The sequence below is a fragment of the Rhinolophus ferrumequinum genome, chromosome 14 (assembly GCF_004115265.2).
Source record: "Rhinolophus ferrumequinum isolate MPI-CBG mRhiFer1 chromosome 14, mRhiFer1_v1.p, whole genome shotgun sequence".
Classification (NCBI taxonomy): Eukaryota; Metazoa; Chordata; class Mammalia; order Chiroptera; family Rhinolophidae; genus Rhinolophus; species Rhinolophus ferrumequinum.
In genome coordinates, this window is record NC_046297.1 from 26,066,818 (window position 1) to 26,089,002 (window position 22,185).

Consider the following 22,185-nt stretch of genomic DNA (forward strand, 5'->3'; position numbering starts at 1 on the left):
GGACACTAGCATAACAGGCTAGAGGGATCCTATCTCCATGCATGTGCTGCCAGTTCTTTGGAGGAAAGGCTGAAGCCAGTCAGAAACGGTGAGCAGGGGTGCGGAATGGGGTTGGGGGGTGAGGTGCCTCTCAGAAAACCAAACACTGTAAAAGAACAGTAGGAGGAAAGGGTCTTCAATAATTTATTTAGGTCCTGCTAGAAGAGAATACAAAGATACCTCACATTCCTCATTCTGTGCAGAGCCTAGCACAGTGTCTATGGGCTTTGTTGAATGCTGAAAGGGTGTGGGAAGGTTTTAATTCTTTTTTATAAACAACTATCCTCTTCTAAAGCAGTAAGTTCTCTCTCTCTCTGTCTCTCTCTCTCTCTCTCTCTCTCTCTCTCTCTCTCTCTCTTTTTTTCTCCCTCTCTCTCTCTCTCTCCCTCCACAGAGTCTAGTTTGCTCTTATAAAACTGCCATGGTGGTTTTTCTTAAAAATAATGCAAAATAAGTAGACTCAAACTTTTAAAAATGTTAATATGCGATTCAACCCTATAAACAAGCAAAAATTAATTTTTTTATGTGTTAGCATGAAAATATTGCAAAGGGTGTTTAAAAATTATTTTCCAGGAAAATATTTGCAGACAAGATTTTTCACTCAGTTTTTCATCCATATGTGTATCATAAGCTCCCACTTGTTTGGGCAATTTGGTAGTCATGTCTTTAAATGTAGAAGGTCTTATTGCAAATTGTGAAGAATTGTTTTTCCATTATTTAATTTATTTAATACTATTAGGAGTGCATATTGAGTATCCACTAAAATAGCCACATGAAAAAAATTCCCTGGTGACAACGGCACAATTGGCAGAGAGGTGTGAGCTAGTGTCCAGTCGTGACAGCTAGTAATGGAAACGGAGCGCTTGGTACTCTGAACTAGCAGACCCTTCTGTGTGCAACTTGCATGGGGTCTAGTGCAAGAATAAAGCTTTCCTCAGCTCCACCCAGAAGTGTGGTTGCTTTTGTCATTTTAATTGGTGTGTGTTTGTGAAGTGGGGCCTCTATTTACTTATAGCTTGGGGCTTGTGTTTACCAAGCCTGGTGGAGGCCAAGTGACAGGGCTCCTGCAAGCTCTCCTGCTGTATCTTGAGGCACTTTTCTTTTCAGTATCTGTGCCTGTCTAATTCGTGAGCTTCTGTGAAGCAAGCACAGGAGGGTACAAGGCCTACAGGGAGGAATTACACCTAATTACTCAAATAATTGCTAGGCTGTTGCCTTCTTAGTCACTGAAAATAATTTCCAGGTCCCTGGCTTTTATAGATAGTCTTCTAGAGGCAGGAGGACACAGCCCCCTTTTTAACTCAGCCCATTCACTCACAAAATCAGAACACTTGAGCCTGCAAAATTAATAAGCACCACTTCCATTACATATATTTTAGGTTGTTGTTGCCGTGGCGATAAAGTCAGGGACATTGAATCTCCTCTGTTGAGCCATTGTTATCATCCCTGGCCATCTGCTGCAGAGGAGTGATATTCCATCTCATTTGCATGATGACTGATATATGGGAGGTTTGGAAGGACATATGCCACAGCAATCATGTGATGAAAATTAAAGTGAAAGTTTTGGGCCCAGAGCCGAAAAAAAATCTGTGTATGCGCATGAGGCTGTTGATGTGCAAATGTGAATCATATTGAGAAGGTCTGAATAGGAGGTGTGACGTAAAGAGGGGACACAAATGCAGGTGCTTATCTCTAAGCAGTCAAAGGCACGGGTTGTCATATCATGGGAACTACCTTTGAAAGAAACAGCTTTAGTGTTTCCGTTCAGCACACAAGGGAGGAGAGAAATATAAGTTTTGGAAACAAACAAAAAAGTAAGTTTAAAAGTTTTGAACCACATATGGTTTTCACTGATGTTTAAGTCATTCTGAATTTTAGTAAGTTTTCATGTCTTATGTCATAACATTTAGTTTTGTTTCTAGAAAAATATATATTACTAGAGATTGAAGTTTAGAAGTGTGTCGATGGTTTTTCTGATGTGTGTCTTGAACTTTGGTTTTTGGTTCTTGCTGTGATGTATACTAGGTCATTATTTTAAATGCTATTTCTGTCTCTCTTTTTTTGTAAAAAAAAAAAAAAAAGGTTACTGTGTTCTGCGAAGGATTTCAGAATAAAATGCCATGGTGCAATTGCATTTACACTGCATCAGTAACGCCTTTGTTCATATACATTTTGAAATGTGCAAATTTGCAGCAGAGAGTACTTGATATGAGATGAAACTCAGTATACTTTTTCCTTTGTAAAAAGTAAAGTGGAAATAATTTCTGGAATTGCAAAAATTACCATTGAGACCCCAAATCTGACATCTCACTAGAATAGAAATCTTTTGGGGTGGAGCGGTTGTCAACACAACAATATCAGTTATTTGTATAAATGAGTAACCAATATCAAAAAGATGTTTCATATATTCTTTTTGAAAAGCTGAAATTCTTGTCATGGTTTCACATAGGAAAAGAGTTTGTGGGAAGTTGCAAATAAATTTAAATTGATAAGTATTGTATTTATAATCTTGTCTTTAAATATTTAGAGAATTGAATGAGATCAGTCTCCTTAAAAATGATACAGTTCATTTTTGGTAAATGCAGATGTCAGAAGACTCTTCAGAAAGTAAAAGGGTAATATTAGAAAAGGTTGTAAAATGAGAAAGACTAACATTGAACAAAATTTTGCAAAAGGATGAGTTCAATGAAATATTACTAAAGGATAGAGAAAATGTTCAAATATCTTGGAAAAAAAGTACTTTGTCTCATATTCCTTTCATTCTAACAAGGTTTTATTAAATATGTTTGCTTTGATACATATGGAAATAATAGAAGTAGTCTCCTAAATGGGTGTAGTGAGCTTTTTCAGTTTCAAAGAACAAAGCAGCTAATAGGCAAAGTATGTAAAATAACTTCTCCAGTATTGATATTTTTTTAAGAAAGTGGCTTATTGTCGGAAAAAGTTATTACAACTCTCATCTTATGCCATAACTAGCACTGTAAAATCCAGTAAGGTAAAAAGAAAAAATGATGAAGGATCCTTGAACAAAACTGTGTACACTATCTCTATGTTAGGAAAAAAAATAAATTTCAGGGAATAATCAGATTCATAGTCTAAAATAAAACTGAAATTAGACTTTACCTAACTTCTTTTTCCTTGCAAATAACATCTGCATATTATCCTACTTTTATGCGTGTAATCTAAGATTACCAGTGATCTCTTTTTCTCCTTCTTCTAAATATTCATTTACTCAGTGGTGATTATTATGTGGCCTTCTTGGCTTACTCCAATATTAGATTAATATAGATTTCTTGTGCTAAATTAGCGGAAATCACTGTTGCACATAAGAGTGATTCACTCTTTTTTAGTTGTATTTATGTTATAGGAGCAGCATCATTTTAGCTTAAAAGCTTTCATATTTTAAATGTAAATATACTGTCCTTTGGAGAGAATAAGGTAGTCGTATTTAAAACGTTTCAAAGTACATTGGAACTTTCATGAGATTCTCAGTTATGTTTAAAGGAGGCCCCCCACTTTTTTTTGAAGAGTGGCCATTACTATTCTGCTATAACATCAAACCAGTAGAGTTAAAGTTTCCTGGTTCTTCTTAAATTAGACATTTATAAGTGCAAATTAAGTAGAAAAGAATAAATATGTTTGGAGCTGTCCATGGTAGTAGACTCTTAACTGTTAACTGTTATATAGTGCGTATCTACATAATCTGTGTAATTGGCTTTATTACCATTTTTAAAGGTCAGGATTAATTTCTTATTAGAGAAATTAACTTTGTATATACAATAGTTATTTGCAGATATGTGACAATCTTACTCTTGTAATTAAATTGCAAAACTTTAAACTTCCATAATGTTAACGAATGTTCCTGGTTGCATCTTTAAAGTATTTATGAGGAAATGAACAAAAGTCATAAGCAATTAAGTATGTAATCATTTAGGCTGACAATATAAAAGCACAATGCAAATAGTTTCCATGGTAGTATAGGCCAACGTGAACAAACATCAGAAAATGTAACTTGCTTGAAACAGAAAATTTATTGTTCTTGAAATTAGTTCTTGTCCTTATGTGACATGCCACGTCTGCTATAGAAATCCAAAAGATCATAATTGTTTGATATGAAATGCAAAAAGAATAGTTAAATTGAAAGTTTAGCATCATGAAATTCAAAATCCCAAGCGGTATATAAACATTAAAAGAAACTTTGGACTGCTAATCCTGGGAAATGAGTTTTATGGATTGAATTCAACAAGGCTTCAGAAATGGTTCCATCTGCTGCCTAGCAGCTGGTGAAAGGATAAATTTAATTCATTAATTCATTTGGAAAAAAAGGATCCAAGTAGTAAAAACTTCCTTGCTCATAATGCATATAGGTGAAAACACAAACTGAAATGTGGTCCACTTGATCATGCTAGATAATGAGCTACATTTTGTCCTCCCTTTTTGGTAAAGGTTTTAGCGATTGAGTCAATAACGGTGTTGATTTTTATGACAATCACCAATCATTTCCAATCATTTCAATAGTTAAAAAAAAACTCAGCAAAATTTAAAGTGAATCAGTTTTTAACGTAGGTGAAAGCAGACACTAGAAATTTTGCACTTTCTCATTTTGTATATGTATATATGGATAGCAGTGTGTGTATTTATGCTTATAATATATACATATATACTCTGATATATGTATATATTCTGAATCACATCAATGAACTTATATTAAGTAGCATCCTCCCATTTGTTGAAATATTCAAAATTATTTAGTATTCAAATTAATATAAGTAAAGAATATTTTAGATTCAAAATTTATATTTACTCAAAAGTTGCAAGATTCAAAAATAACACTTGTTTTGTTTTCTCCTCTTTCTACACTCTAAACTAGGTGCTCCAGTCTCTGTTTTCATTCACACCTTGAGAATACTTCAAAAGATAGAAAGTTGTACGCAGTCTTTTCCCAACACCTCTGCTATGTTAACTATGACAAAGCATGGAAAAAAGATTTAGTTGGCTGGTTGCACAGGACTTTTTAGTATCTTTATATAAAAATAATGGAGATTTGATGCCCAGTTTCTTGTATTGTTTAAATTTAATCAACGTGATAAGGTATGAGAAAAGTTAATGTTAAATTCCCTTTAACTTTGGGTCATATTGGTGAATTCTTTATCTCCTAACATTTTAATGAGAGTGAACTTTCCCTTCGAAATGCATAGGTCACCTTTTTGGGCAAATGTTTCCTGTTGCCAGTTAATTGATCCATGATAGAGATAAGAACATCTCTGAAACCAAGCCTGTTTCAGGAGCCAGGATATATTCTTTTTGGATGGTGATTTCATGAATGGTTTTTGACTTTTCTTTCTCTGTGGCCCATAGCTCACTGTGGTGGGTTTATTGGATTTACTATAAAGGTTGTGTTTGCACCCTTTGGGTTGGGTTAAGAATCAGGGTTTATGCATTTACTTGTACTGTTGCATTGTTTATACAGCTTTGGTTTAGTTTTGATCTTTTTTTTTTTTTTTTTTTTTTCCTTTGAGCCTCTTCCACAGTGTCAGCTGCTGACTGATAGTAGGAAAAACGGCCTCGTGGTGTGAATGAAAGGGACCTAGCGGTTGGTAAACAGAGATAAGGAATAAATAGAGCACAGGCAAAAGGAGATAGTTCTGTGGGGGCCCAGATTGCTGCCAGTCTGTTCAAGGGAGATGTAGAGCCTGTCCTTTTCCCAGATTAAATTAGTGTGTGAAATCTCCAGTGACCTCCTCCCCTTCTCCCCATACTCTTTAGCCAAGCTGAACAGCCTCTGCTGTAAAGTATTCATTTTATCCAGGGACAAGCTGGACAATAGAACTCTCCCTGATACTTATGGACAGCTGTCGTCATTCATAGTGCTCTCAGCATTTCATTTTTCATAGGAGTTAAAAGGGTTTTACCTTGTAACTGAAAGAAGGCATAAATGCAACTTTGCCAGTTCTGAGGCTGCTTGGGCAGGGGGTAGGACTGAAGTGGGGGTGACTTCGGAGTAAGGAGAAACTGCTAAAGAAATCAATTCTTTTTTGTTTTGCTAATATGATCAAACTAAGACAGAAATTAAATTTCAAATCTGGGTTCCTTGTGAAGAAAAAATATCTTTGATTCTGAAAGTTTCACAAAATTAAGGTCACCAGTGCAAACTAGATAATTCATCTCTGCCTGCGCTACCCTTGTTTTGGCTAAATATGCATGCATTTTATTACCTGTGAATAACCACCCATAAATAGTAAGCCTATAAGATACCTCAGTAGTCCTTTTTTTAAATTTTCTTTTCTTTCTTCTTCTTTTCTTTTCTTTTCTTTTTTTTTTCAGTGATTTACTGCAAATATATTCAGCATTTGACTGATTAAATAGACCTTCGGCAACCTTGAGGGTCACTGTGTAGAGTATGTACATAGAAAATGCATCAGCCCATTGTACCCTGGCAGCTAATGAGATTGGTCGTTAAGTAAATGACACAAAGCCTACAAAAAAAGCTTAGCAGCTCACTAGAGTATCACAGAGTGTCCCTGCACACCACACAACGACACAAACACTGGACTAACCTAGCCCACCCCTGCTTTATTCTACATCACTGCTTCCCTGATGTCAGCGTGAGAGGCAGAACAAAGGCTAGGAGGCACCGGTAAGTCAGTCTGGCAATTAAGCCCTAGGGAGAAAGTAGAACAAATCTTAGCCTAACCATGAAGCTGAAAGTCCGTTTCTCGACACGTAGGTCAGAATGAAAGGATTTTGCTATCACTTCTGGAGATATTGCTTCAGTGATCAATGTTCTTATGTTGTTATTGTTGTTTTGTTTTGTCTTTTCATAAAAGTTTTTACATTTCAAAAGTAAAGTATACTCCAAAATGCAAGTGAACTTGAATTTCAGAGGTAGACTATTTATTGGAGAAATGATGCTTTCACAAATGACTACCGTTCACATTTGTGTTCAGGTTTGAAAAACTTTCAAATGCATGTGGCAACTTTGATTTTAGTTAGTCCTACTGCTTTTAAAAGAAAGTGGAAACCTGAGGCATGAACTTCATTCTTCAATATAAAATTGTCCCATCTGCTAATATATATTAAATATCATATATGGGATAATCATTTCCTTGATCAGTATCTTAAAAGTCAACCAATCCAACACAACAAAACAAGAAAATAAAGCCTCCTCTTTTCTTCGTGTATTTCATTTCTCTTGAATCTGCAAATAAAATCATTGCTGCGAATCTGTAATATTGAATAGGATTAGTGGTTATTTGCTTGCTGTACTTGGGGAAAAAAATCAAAGCTATCTGACACTGAGCATTGGCTTACTGTGTCGCTGGAAAAATGCATTTGCAGTATTGAAGTATAAGGTTGCAGGATCCTTTTAGAGAAATATGGCAACAGGAAGTTGCCAGATAGTCTTATTTTCCTTGCTGAAATGTCTGCCTGCCTTAAACTTGTGTACTCAGAGGATGCTTAGTTCAAGAGGGGATGATATTGTTACAAGACATTCAGGTAAATTAGATATTTTATTCTGAGAACTGTCACCTAAGTGGATCGTCAACGGTTTAATAAACTCTGACAATCTCATTGAAAACATTTAAAAAGTATTATTAACATAAGTGTGGTATTTTAAAATAGATGGATTCATAATATCAGTGACAGGATACAATTTTTAAAAACACTGTCATTTGATATTAGAATGGCATGTCATAATCATCTGTTCACAAATTAAAATTCTCCATATTATGTAGAAATCAGCTGCTAACTCACATTACTTGCACTGAAACATTTTTATTTATGTAAGATATAGAAATATGATACAGAATAAATCTTACTATTAGTATTCATGAGAAATTCATAATAGAAGTTCATAATATGATCTGGGTGATCAGAGGTCACATATTCTTTTTTTAAGTCATAGTGCCTTCCAAGTGCCTTCCCAACATTCATTTTACTTATATAATTTGTTTAAGTCTGTATGTGTATAGTATATAACATATATTATGTATTACAAACGTATTATTTTATAGTAACCAGAATTTGAAGGAAATAGATTTTGTGAAGAATGTGGTATAATTGTGTCTTGTTAATCGCAAGTAAAACATATAAAAGGAAGATGTACTTTGATTTAACTAAATTCAGACTTTTCTAATATATAATCTCATCATCATGCCTTTAATATGGTAGAAATCATGGGGAAAGAAAGCTCCCTGAAATGGCTACACTTGCTACCTAACAGTTTTAGTTTAAGGCAATTACACAACTAGTCACTCTTTCGGGCATTACAGATATATTAGATTATCTTTTGATACTGAACATCTTAAATTTGAATATCATGTATTGTAATTTATTTTTCTATAGTTACTAATGTTCATCCTGTTAATATAGAAGTAAATTGTTCAGAAAACACACAATCCTTTTGGATGGCTGTAAATATTTTATCCCTGTCCTCACCACTACAGCAAAGGGTGAGCAAACTTGACTGAAATCTGTTAGACTGATAAAACTGAGTGAAATTATTTTCACAGAAATGGAATTGTGAGTGTTGAAAACAAAATAGGGCTCTGTTGTAATTAAGATTAGAGGGCACAGATCATTACTTTTTGGTTTATGTGAACTTGTTTCCACTAATATTGGTCTTGAATTTGAGAGATTTAAAAAATTTAACTATGGAAATACGCTAAGAAAATGGTTTTATCAGATGTATAACTTTTTTTAAAGAAATTTGAGAAACTTAATTTTTGTTGACAGAGGGAAACTTTGTATTACTGAACTTTTATTCAGATTCACTTATTTGACAAATAAGTATTATTAAAACAACTTGCTTCAAAGGATATCACTAGGTGCTGTGGATACTATAGGGTCCTCATTCCCACCCGTAAAGATTATGATCTAAGAACTATAAAACATTTTCTGGATAATAAGGCAGTCATTATAAGTGTCATATGAGTGACATACAGTGACAAGAGACTCTATGACCCTCCTTTCTCAAGTTCACGTTTGAAACCTTCCATTTACTAAATTTGTGGTCCTGGATAAGTTATTTAACTATTCTGGGCCTCGGTATCCTGGTTTGTTAGATGGGGACCAGGATAGATAAGTATTACCTCATGACTTATGTGAAAATTAAATAAGATAATGTGCCTAAAGCCCCTGGTGTATCGTAGGTGTTCAAAGAGTTTTTTAACTTTCACTTGGAGTTTGAGACAGTAAGTGGCCAATACCATGTTGTATACTCCCTACCAGTACAGAACTCTTTCTCGTGTTTTTACTTTCAGAGACCTAAATTGTGTGAGATTTCTTGAAGAACGGTGAAAATTCCATTTTACATGGCTGAGTGATAATTTCAAGTCTAAGGTAACAAGTTAAAATACTAGATGTATATTAAGTATATATGATCAAATTGACCATAATTTGTCATGAATGCATAATTTCATGCCATTTCAACTTAAATTCTCTATAAGCAAAAATACTTAATTTCATTTAATTTCAAAATGGTTTATCTATAATTTAAATATTTAATTATAGCAAAAGTATCTACTAAGATTATTTCATTTACTCCTCATTCCTTTTTTAAAAATTAATATTTTAATTTTGTCCCTTTGGGATTTATTTCATGGTTTGGCTAAGATTATTTCTTTTATTTGATACTTTAGATTTGGTAAAAAAAAAAATCCCTCTTCAAGGAAAGTATTTTCTTTTATCACTATTTAAAGAAACTTGAACCTAGTTTGTTGCTGAATATTTCAAAATTTCATTCCAGTGAACTCTAAGAGATACCCAAGTTTCTTTACAAGTATTTGAATATTGTTTTGTCAAGTGTTGCATCAAATTTATAAGCTTTTGGGCAAGAATTTATTACTTTCTTAACTCTTCAGTTTTTGATCGCAGGAATTTTGTTCTGATATCATTTGACCTATACATTTAAGTTGCAACTTTGCAAGAATTTTGTTGCTAAGAGTTTCTGATCTCATATTTCTTATATCCACAGATAAATTGCACTGGCCCACAAAAATGCCAATGCCTTCAAAGTCTTATTAGTAACTTATACTGTTAAGTAGCTACAACAGTATACTAGATTTTTAGATTAGAACATTTTAATTTATTTGATTTATTTGAAGATGCCAGAGATATCTGCACAAAATACATGTTCTCTAAATATTCCTAAATATTATATTAGTTGGTTTGTTGGAGTAAAATACATATTAATTGATATATTATTGTACCGAAGTTACATTTAGTAATTCCATGAAAAACATTTACATTATGATTTAATAAAAAAAAAGGCATGCAAATTTTTGTGGTATATTTTCTCCACCTTTTCTAAAATTTAAAAGTACCATCGTTAGTTTAATTTAATTTTCTAAATGTTGAGTTTTTCCTCATGAAAGAAACATGGCTAAAGGTCAATGTGTAGACCTTGTCTCATCTTTTTTTTTTTCAGATGTTTCATATATGTATGTTAGGCACGAGACAAAATTTAGTTATCTTTATTTGTCACAGTAGGCAGAACCAGATAAAAATGAAATGGTTAATTATTTAGAGAGAATAAACAGTACTTTCATTCTTGGGGTATAGATTAAAGAGAATAAGAAAACAAAAACTGAAAAATTTTGTTGAAAACCTAATTTGTAAAAGAATACCATCAACTAGAAAGATGCACCCATTATTTGCTCTTTTGTTTCTATAGTATATTTGGTATGAATTAGAATGAAGGTATTTACCTTTGTAAAATTTTCTTCTTTTAAATATCAAACAATGGATGGAATTAGTCTTAACGTTTCTATCCTAAAGGGTGAAAATGGTGTGAGGATGAAATATGCTCAAGAAGAAAATGAAATCAAGAAAAGTTTGAGGCTGACAATATGACTACTGTAGGAAGGGGGCAAAAATTAGAGTATACAACCTATTATGTACAGAGCTTGATCTTTTTTGTGTGTGTGAAAGATACCAGTGTCTACCAAAAGGGTTAAAGAAAATGCATTCTGTTGCATCTGCTTACTAAATCCCTTACTTTAGTAGAAATTCAAATTTTGTAAAGATTATTCGTTTTATTGATGCATATAATTATAATCACAAGCCATCTGCTGATTTGGCAGGCATGGTTAAAATTCTCTAACTCTCATAACCTTTCAAGTACAGTGCCCTTGGGACTCTATTTCACTTTTATATTTTGGAAAACATGTAGGGACAAATAAGGGCGGTCATCTGCAGAATGTCAGACCTGAGGAAAAGAAAGAATGGAGATTGGGGTTGCTGTTGTGGTTATTTTTAATGGTAGAGGAAGTTATTTTTTCCTTTTCTTTCTTTTTTTGCTTCTGACTTCATGAGGGATAATCCTAGTTTCTGTGATGAATTTGGGATTTTTTTTTCCTATGGATTAAAGCTCTATCATTTTACTCCTAAAAGTCGGTTCTAAGTCTAAACAAAACAAACAAATAAAAAAACCTTCCAAAGATTCCTTACATTGTTTTTCACATTAAATGAATTTCATCTAGACTTTTTGAACTAATAGAATATTCTACTGGTTTTATTTTTCTGAAATACTCACACTCAATTGAATAAGCTTTCCGCCATAGATTTCAGAGTGCGGAGAAGTTTGTATGTTTTGATACAGGCTTTTGGCATAAAGGTCAAATTTCCAAGTGTTTTTTGTATGAATTTATGTACTTACCAGATTTTCCTTTGGTATGTATCTTCTTGTGGCCCTTCTTTGCTACCATAAACATTTGAAGTTTGGTTACATTCTATGTGTGATTCACTTAATTCCTTAGAAATGTTTCTTTCATAATCAACCTTATCAGCCAGAGGATTTCAAGGGTCAGGTTTGGCATTTGGTATGTAGGCCATATCACAGCAGACTGTAAGTAAGTTGAGGGGTATTTAAAGAGATCTTAGGATTTCAGGACTTCTTAGATTTGTCAAATAATAAAAACATACACATACTCCTTCCCCCATATCTCTCTCTCTCTGTCTCTCTCTCTTTGTCTCTTTCTGTCTCTTTGTCTCTCTCTCTCTCTCTCTCTCTCTCTCTCTCTCTCTCTCTCTCTCTCTCTCTCTCTCTCTCTCTCTCACACACACACACACACACACACACACACAAACGTACCTCTGAAATCTTTGTCCCAAGGACTAGTTCTTAGGGTTTTCGGCAAATAAGAAAAAGAACTTCTGGAACAAACATTATGCATATGAATTTTTTTCATAACAGTTATAATATATATAACAATAATAATAATTTTTAACATTTACCAAGTGCTTATACTGTGCCAGGCACTGTGTTGTTGTCATGTATTATGTAATTTAGTACTCATAGTATTTCCATTGGCACCCTTCTTTTGCAGAGGAAGCAGAGACATTAAGATGCTTTTCTTTAGGTCACCAGCAAGGTAGAGGCTTGAGCTCAAATCTAACTGTTTCCCAAACCCATGCTCTTAATCTCTCCCTGTGCTCTATGATCTATGGGAACAAAATATAAGGGAAAACATAGTGTCAGCAACATAGTGTCAAATGACACTGGGTCTCAAGTACACCTGGGTTCTAGTCATAGTTAAATATCATTAAGTAATTAAATGGTCCTGATGAAGTAACTTGACAAATCACTTTATTTTCTTTATAGATAACATGTGTCATGATAAGGTTTACAGTAGGTGACCCCTGGGGTCCCTTTCATTTCCTAAATTCTAAATCTCTATGAACTTTTTATGACTAAAACATCCCATGAATTTGAAAAATAATTCAGAGACAGCATAAGTCTTCATTATTCCTCTGGAAGACACACATATTTAGCATGCCAATTAACCTTGATATTAGAAGTAGTCATTCTGAGAACTATGGAGCTTTAGCTCCATCAGATCAAAAGTTAAATATTTGGCTGTACAGCCAAAAATCTTAGCTCTGTGAACATAAACATAGATACTTAGAAACATCTGGTAATTGAATTCTTCCTCTGAGTATATTGGTGTGAAGCAGAAAATATTATTTTTTTTTTAATTATAATAATATAGCTTTGACATAGGTCCAACCACTCTTCTAAGTACTTTGCATCCATGAATACTTTTAATTCTCACAACTACCATAACCAGAGAAACAGCCTATAGGATAAAGTCTGCTATCATCCCCTTTTTATAAATGAGAAGACTGCACAATGAAGAGGTACTGCAACCTGTGGGAGACTGTGGCTGGAGTGTTGGAGCCTCGACTGCACCTCAGCACCGTAATCTTGGGCAGTGTGTGCGAACCACTGCACATTCGGCCTCTGTGGGCTTATTAAAGTTTCACTTTGCTTAAAATCATGTTTGGAAATACAGCTTACAGGTTACAAAATATTTAGACACATTGTAGTATTTATTTTTGTATTTTAGATCTTAATTAATCAGTTACTATTATAGTACTCACATAGTTTTTTAATTATTATAGGAGATTAACCTGAAGGCATTTTTAAATTTTTAAAAATCTTGTAAATACCATGTTGAAAATATAGTACTAAGTAAAAAGAGTCAAGTTAATGAGATTTGACAAAAATCCTTTAGAAGAGGAACTGTATTTAAAATCATTTTATTCTTCTCAATACCTCACAGAGAAACTTTGAATTTATTGAGAAGTGTACCAAGTATTTGTTGAAAGAAAGAATATAGGAATGGAGAGATTTAATCACTGTAAAACTCTTCCTAAGTAGATACCACATCAAGTGAAAAAAAAGTAAAATATTTTATTCCAGCTGGATATGATTTAAAATGTTGCTTCTATTTTATATGTCCTAAGTTGCCAAGAAAGTGAAGCAAAAAGTGTGAATATCAGCGCTAGAAAATTGTGAAGAGGTTATGTAGGTTCTGTGCAATCAATTGATTAAGAAATATTTATGTTCCTAGAAGGTACCAGAAGTACAGAGAATGAGTGTAAGACATAATATCTGCCCTTAAGGATTTTATGAACCAGAGTAGAGGACAGTGGTATAGGTGAAGCTCCCAACCTTGTTCAGGTAATTGTTCATGTGATAGGGGAGGCTTATGTACTACTGTAGCCTGTGCAAAGAAAAATACACTGTGGCCATATGCAATTCTACTCTGCCACTTGGCCTTAATGCATATGGGGCTGGAGCATCTCACCAGGCATTAGTCAATTCTATTTTCCCTCTAAAAGGTAGAGTTATGGCCTAAAGAATAGAATGACCACCTTTGCTTAGAGGTAGCATCTGGGAAGATTTCATAGAAGAGGCATTTAAAGACTCTTGAATCCTTTCATTCAATAAGCTTATTGAGGATCTATTATATTTGAACAACTATGTCAAGCAGTGAGGATACAGACATAAGTACTATAAGATCTCACACCATAGCAGGTGACAAGCAAACCGATATTTACAATAGAGTAGGACTGTTTTATACAAAAGGCAAGCCCAAGACCCAGATTTGAAAACTGGTCAAGAGTCATAAATGACAGCCATCTGGCTCGGACTACAGGGTGGGTGGGTAACAAAGAGAAGAGATTCAGAAAGAAGAAGTTATTTAGAAGAAAAATATGATGTACATATTGAATGCAAAACAACCAGGTGGTGATGTTGAGTATACAGTTAATCAATGGATCTGAAATTCAAGAGTAAGATCTGGAATGGAAAGATGGACATTGGATGTAGTTTCCAAGGAGAATATATAAAGTGAGAAAAGAACCAAAATGAGGAACCCCCAGGAATACCAATATTTAATGGAAAGGTATAAAAAGGGGTGGGGATAAAAGGTAAGCTTTTTGAGTAATCTAAAGAAAATAAAAAAGTAAAATGAGAGCCAACAAAGAAGGAATTTAGAGAAGGATGATGAAAGACAGGAGAGTCAGAGAAAATAGATATAAACTATTTCTCTACAGAAGACTGAGCAATAGTGTTAATTGCTCAGAAGATAGACTAAAAATGCACCATTAGATATACCAAATAGGACGTCACTGGTGATCTTAGGCAGAGAAAATTCAGTGGAATTAGGATGGTAGCCAGATGGCCATGAGTTGTGTAGGGAAGGTAGGGTGAAAAAAAAGTCTATGAGAATTTTAAGATGATTGACTCTGAAGAACAGAGATAGTAATATATGGAGGAGAAATATGTATATATACTAAAGAGAAGGAACCACAAGAGAGACAACATCTGAAAAGTTTGAAGATATGGAAGAAAAACAAACTAAATGAAGTAAGAAGCAAATGTAATAGAGTCCAATGGAGAATCTATCTTAGAAAGGAGGTACTGTCTTCTGCTAAAACCAGAGCAAGGATGCAGACAGAAGGAAATATGTTTGTAAAGATGCGATGTTAAGACCATTCAGAGTTGATAGCTTCAAAATTTTCTCTCAAATTAGGCAGCAAAATTCTGTATCAACTCTGTGTGCAATGGTTTTAAACTGCAAGTGTCTCTAACATGCTAGTTTTAGAAAAAGTATTACAGTTACATTATAGTATTAAAAACAAAAGGTTGTGCCTCACTCCTAAATATTATTTGTAATTTATAATGTCATAGTCTAATGAGACTAATGAGAAACAGAAGAGCTAGGTATTTTCTTGGATTGAGCTGTTGTAAAAGATGCACACAATTTGGAAGGGTAAAGGGGAAGTGGAGAGCATCCTTCCTTCTGGAGCCATATGGAGGAAGGAGTAGGAAGATATTGGCTTCTCTCCATACAGGACACGTGTCAGAGTGTTGAGAGTAATGAGTTTAGATCATAGCAGGCAGCAGATACATTTCTGCTCTTAATATCTCTTCTTTTGTATTTTTCCTTGTGTTACACTGTGGCTAGGACTTTAACCGTTAGCCTTCTCTTTACCTTTACCACCTCTACCCCAGACAAGGCCCACTTTCTTTTACTCGGATGACTGCCATGGCCTAGAAACTGATTTCTCTGCTTTCACTCCACTGCTCAAAGCTGTCCAAGGGTATTCCATCACACTTAAATTAAAATGGCTTCACCTGTTTTTCTAAACAGCTTTAATAATGTATAATTCACATAATGTACAATTTAGTCACTTAAAGTATATAGTTTAATAAATAGTCTTTAGTATATTCAGAGTTATGCATCTATCCCCACAGTGTTAGAACATTTTCATTTCCCACAAGAAAAGCTCTTGTGCCCCTTAACCATCACCTTCCAATCCCCCTTCCGCCCCAGGCTCTAGGCAACCACTAATCTACTTTATGTTTCTGTAGATATGCCTATTGTGGAAAGTTCATATGAATGGAATCACACTATATGTGATCTTTTGTGTTTGGCTTCTTTCACTTAGTATAGTGTTTTCAAGTCTCATCCATGTTTTATCATGTGTCAATACTTGATTCCTTTATATTGCTGAATAATATTCCACTGATTAGATATACCATATTTTATTTATCCATTTATTAGTTGATTAGTTTGGTTTGTTTCCACTTTTTAGCTATTTTGAATAATGCTGTTATGGACATTTATTTGTGTACAGTTTGTTTTTTTGTGTGTGTAGACGTATGTTTTCATTTCTGTTGGGAGTTGAATTTCTGGGTTATATAGTAACCCCATGTTTAATCATCTGAGGAACGATCAGTTTGTTTTCCAATGCAGCTGTACCATTTAATATTCCCATCAACAATGTATGAAGGTCCAATTTCTTCACTTTCTCATCAACACTTGTTATTGTCTGTCTTTTTTATTATAGTCATCTTCATCGGTGTAAATTGGTATTTCACTGTGATTTTGATTGGCATTTTCCTAATGACTAATAATGTTGAGCATCTTTTAATGTGCTTATTTGCCATTTGTGTATATTTGGAGAAATGTTTATTCAAGTACTTTGCCCATATTTAATTGGGTAATTTGTCTTTCTATTATTGAGTAGCAATTGTTCTTTATATATTTTAGATACAGCAGCTCTATTTTCACCCTAGCCATATGGTTCTTGTACTCTTTCTCAAATGAAAGAAGATTATTCCTACCTCAAGCTAAAACACATCCCCATCTTCTAGTCTACATTATTTTTCCATAGTACTTATTACTGCTTTAATTTGCATTGTATTGTATTGTTTCCTTGGCTTTTGGTTTGGTTCCCACATTGGAATATAATTTCTCTATTGTACATCCTTGCTTCTCTGTCACCTATCTCAAGATCATGAGAGGCTGTTGTGATTAAACATATGGACCTTGGAGCTGGAGTCCAGTTTCCAGTGCTACTCCTCACTAGTTGTGTGACCCTGGGCAAGTACTTCACTGTGTTTTAATCTCCTCATTTGAAAGGTGGGAATAATTAATTATCCCTAGTTCATATAGTTTTTGTAAAGATTGAATTAATGTATAGTATACATAAAGCATTTATGATAGTGTCTAACACAAAGAAATAATGGAATTTAAAAAGTCAACAGATATTTTTGAATTAGTACTTAATAAATTTTCCTATTAACTACATGTTCTCTTGAAGGAAAAAGAATGGTTTAATCTCCAAGGATTTTATCAGTCTCATCAACACACATCCTCACCATGACCACACAGGGGTATTAATTGGGTACTACCTACCTGTGGACTTTGCATAAAGACTGATCTCTTTTTGGATCATGAAATGTCACAGAATTTCTACTGTGTGCAATGTCTTTTATGTACGATATCTCACGTAATCCTCACAGCTCTAAAAGGAGGTTCTTGTTATTATATCTTCTTAACAGATGAAGAACCTGAATATTAGGGTTGTTAAACACAATTCTGAGATCACAGAACTAGTAAATGTCAGAATTAGGATTCAAACTCATGTTGGTGTTAGTTCAGAGACAAAGCATGTCACCATGCTAAATCTGCTGCCTTGAGCCAGGGCTCAAGCTCTCCAGTCATCAACAAAGCATTCCCAAGTTATTTATTACTGTCTTCCCCCACATACCAGTTTTATGATGTTTTACAATATTTCAGTGTCTATATTATCTTAGCACTCATTACTGATTTTCTAAAAATTCAATCCAGTCTATATACAGACTAAATGAAGCACAAAAGTTCACATCCCTTGAGCTCCCACTGTATCATTGTGCACCTTTCTATGGTTTGCTCAAGGAAAAACATGTGGCTATCAAGTTACACACTGACATTTTACCCAGTACTACAGAGCAGGAAAAACATTGGCATCAGATATGATTTTGAATACTAGCTCTTATCAATAGTGTGACCTAAGTTTGCTCAATTTAAATGGGGAATAATGTCAACCTCGTTAGGTTGTTGTGAGACTTAAATAAAAATAATATATCCATAAAGTGCCTAGTCCAGTGACTGAGTCAGCATCCACACACAGCTTAATGGTAGATACTGCTGAAAGCCTCATCTGATTTTGTTTTTACCTTTGGCCTCTTTTGGATACTTAAAGCATTGTCTACTGCTTTCTAGCCCCCTCCCCACTGCTATCTAATCAGAGACCAATATGTCTCTTAGCACATTCATTTATATTTTCCTGGCAAATAATATCGTTTCTTTTATTATATTTTAATTTTATTTCCTAGTCTTTTAAGAACTTGCCAATTTAGTTTCTTTTGGCATTTGTAATATGCCAGTCACTCCTCTAATTTTCACATATGATTGAACTGGCAGTGACAGTCCTTAAATTTTAATACCCTCTCCCCTTTGCATTAAAGTCAATAGTTAGTTGTGTTAAGTACATAACAGTATCACATATGCTTTTTGTCCATTGTTTTAATTTGTAAAATTAATATCAATTTACATGTAAACTGTTCGTAAGATTATTTTCTACTTCATTAGTTTTCATATATAAAATCAATAATGCAATAATCTACTTTAAGCATTACATTTATTTGTTTTACAAGCTAATCTAAACTGTATGTTTTTATAGGCATAACTTTTTGCTACATGCTATGGATATTTTTTGTATTTCAATAGTCTCTAAATATTTGATCAATTGTTTTCCTAAAATTTATACCACAGAGGCCGTGGCCTCATCATAGTTCTCTATTTTCTTAAAAGTTAATCAACAGATACTTCAATAGTCAAAACTCTCATTGAGGACCTCGGCTATGGAAGGGAAATCAAGGGGAGATTGTCCTTGCCCTGAAGGAGCTTTCAATCTAGAGCAGAGGATGAATGTGTCAACATTGATTCATTATTGTGGGCCAGGTGCTATTATAGGAATAGGCATAGCTTCCTGTGGGAACCCAGACATGGGGAAAAGAATTTAATAGAATGAAAGGAAACCCATCCATATTACTCTGAAGCAAAGTCTTCATTTCATGATCACTTGTTATTCACTTTGAAAACACATTGTGTAAATTAGGTCTCTGAAAGCGTGGACTCTATAGTTCTTCAAAAGTGTTTTCTTCTTGCACATGCTCTTTTGGAAAAATTTAATGTAGCCCAAAATATGTAGCCTGGTACTCTGACAGAAAACTAGGGTCAGATTCCCTCAGTCATCTGCTTACAGCTAATGAAACAGTTATAGAGAGAACCCAACTCGCCGATGAAAGCCAATGAAAATAATAGACTGGAACTGGATAAGCATAGGACAAAGGGCCTAATGTGAACTGTACTGACCTCTGATTAATCACATGAGACAACTATAAAACCAGATGTTCAAATTACCAAAGGCATTTATTTAGTCTGATTCATTGTAACTCTTAAAAATCATCCAAGGAGAGAGATCATTTTAGGATCTTCACATTCACGTGCAGGCTCAGCCCATGCGATTTCTGATCCGAATTTGTATGGTTATGAATTCTTCTTTACTCAAACTACATACTCTGATGTTTGTACTTTTGGAAGAGAATTCTTACCAACCCATCAGATTATTCTCCCATGTTACCAAAAAAATCAATTCAGTACCATATCTCATCAAATATTTTTATTTTATTGCCTTTGATTTATACAACAGAAATATCTGTACTATTAGAGCTGCACACACCACACACCTCTCCACTTATTGAGGACTCCACTTGTTTATATAAACAGTTTATGCTCTTCTCTGGAAGAATAAGTGCTTAATGAAGATTTGAGTAAATAAATTATGAATTCATTAAATAATACAGTTCTATCCTAGAAGGGGTGGTTTCACTGATATAATCAAATTCCCTATTTGTGACATTATAATTTTCTCATATTTAGATGAGACTGATGCTTTAGAAATAGCTTTGTAATAAATATCAGTGGGATAGCAAAGCCAAATAAGTGGCAGTGAGAATCATTAGTGTCATTGATTCCTTTAAAATCTTTCTCATGCGCTTACTAATGTTTCTTACATTGAGCCATATTCTTCCAGCTTTACTGCAGTACTATTTACTAAGATCAGGTTTCAGGACAATGAATAGTTTTTTCTGGCCTTAGCAGATAAATGCTAAAGTACCTAACTTCTCAGAGTGTAACTTGCTATTTGGAGAATCACCCTCCATCTCTTTGCTAATACACACTCAGTAATGTTTCGTTCTATAATTTATCTTATTAACAACTAGTTGCATTCTCCTCTTTCTAATATATGTATTCCTATGAGCAACATTGCAAAATGCCCTTGTAAAAGTTTTGTCACTGAGATATTTACATGAACAGCAATGCAATTACATTTTAAAGCATAAGGCTAAAAGACTTTTTCATCCTTCAAGAAGTTTTTAGGATGATGTATTCTTCAAAACAGCAAAAGTCAAAAAGAACACACAATGCATATGAGAAATTTGTACCATTTAGAAAATAAGTTCCAATTTACAAGGGCTGGTAAAACATTGAACATCATAAGGAAATTTGTCTTCTTTCTTGACATTGAAATTTGGTTTTATGACATGATTTTTAATTAATTCATTTTCATATTTTATTTGCTTTGGCAAGTTTAAATATTGTACAGTCTTAGATTTGTAATTTGTGAGCTTATATTTGATAATGGCACCTGTAATGAAGAAGTACATAATTACTGTTTCTTTCTTGACATGAATGGCTTCATCTGAAGGGAAGATCAAGTTCAATAAGCCATAAAGTGGTTCTCAGAATGTACTTAAATGATGGTCAAAAACATTCACTTTTTATCTGTTCCTTTCTATCATAAAGTAATAAAAAAAAAAGCAAATAAATAGCTCTAGAGTAAAATGGGAGTGCTTCTGTTCCACTGGATGTAAAGTATTTAGCCTTTGGGGACTGGGTTTCTTCAATGCATTTAATATCTAAGGCAATGGTTCTCAAACTTTGGTCCCTGAACCATCAACACCTGCATCATTTGAAAACTTGTTCGAAATGTACATTCTCAGGTCTTGTTTCAGACTGCTGATCAGTAACCTATGCATTAATAAGCCCTCCAGGTGATTCTGATGCCAGTGAAATTTTGAGAACCACTGCTCTGACACTCTGCAATTCAAAGTGTGGTCCACGATCAGCAGGAACACCTGGACCATTTTTAGCAATGCTGGACCTCAGGGTGCCGAATCACAACCTACAGTTTAACAAGATGCCCAGGTGACCCTGATGCATATTAAAATCTGAAAGCCACTGACCCAAGGTTTAGAGCAGCAAAGTTACCAACAGGAGAGTAGTCTCTATTTAGAGGCATTTTGGGAGCTGTCCAAGTGGAACTCAAAGGGTACCTTACTATTTGTATATCCCTCTCAGTTCCCTCTGGGATTAAAAAAAAAGAAGAAGAAGAAAGAAAGAAAAATGAAGAGATGTGTAAACCTCTTTTCTTCATTATTCAAAACACATAAAGACACACTGTGTCTACATTATGAGATGGAGAGCAGAACCATTATTGGGGAGCAGAGTTATTATCTGGGTAATAAATCATATGTCTGTATGTATATGATATATATCCATAATAGCACATATATGTGTATATATATGTGTATATATATATATATATATATATAATGTGAATTATATATGTATAATTCACATGAAAAGTGAATTAGAAAATTGAGTTTTCAAAAAAATTTAGAAAACTATGCTTTCACCTAATGTCTAAATATTGTGTGATTATATATATATACATATATTTAGACATTAGGTGAAAGCATAGTTTTCAAGTCTAAATTTTTTTGAAAACTCAATTTTCTAATTCACTTTTCATGTACAAACAAATCTATGTTTTGTGCCTTTTATATTAGATTATGTTTTACCTTTGAATTTAATTATCTGTAGTGAATCTATTTAGAAAGTCTTTTTAACCAGTGAAGCTAAGTCACAGACCTTCAAGGCTCCATCTCATCCCAAT

General features: G+C 33.9%; 1 protein-coding gene across 11 annotated transcripts in view; it reads left to right on the forward strand.

Annotated features, from left to right (window-relative positions):
- The first annotated feature begins 1,653 nt into the window (after nt 1-1,653).
- The window catches only part of LOC117034109 (suppression of tumorigenicity 18 protein), a 152,328-nt gene continuing 131,796 nt past the window's right edge, over nt 1,654-22,185 (forward strand). For 5 of the 11 annotated variants that reach the window (XM_033126809.1, XM_033126808.1, XM_033126816.1 and 2 more), the window contains exons 1-2: nt 1,654-1,853; nt 9,303-9,381. Coding sequence is in view for 2 of the 11 variants with exons in the window: in XM_033126807.1 (XP_032982698.1) it covers nt 6,504-6,676 (173 nt within the window). In the remaining 9 variants the exon portion in view is untranslated. Of the gene's footprint in view, nt 1,854-6,436; nt 6,677-9,302; nt 9,382-22,185 lie in introns of those variants that run through there. The other 6 variants (XM_033126815.1, XM_033126814.1, XM_033126817.1 and 3 more) reach the window with 4 other exon arrangements.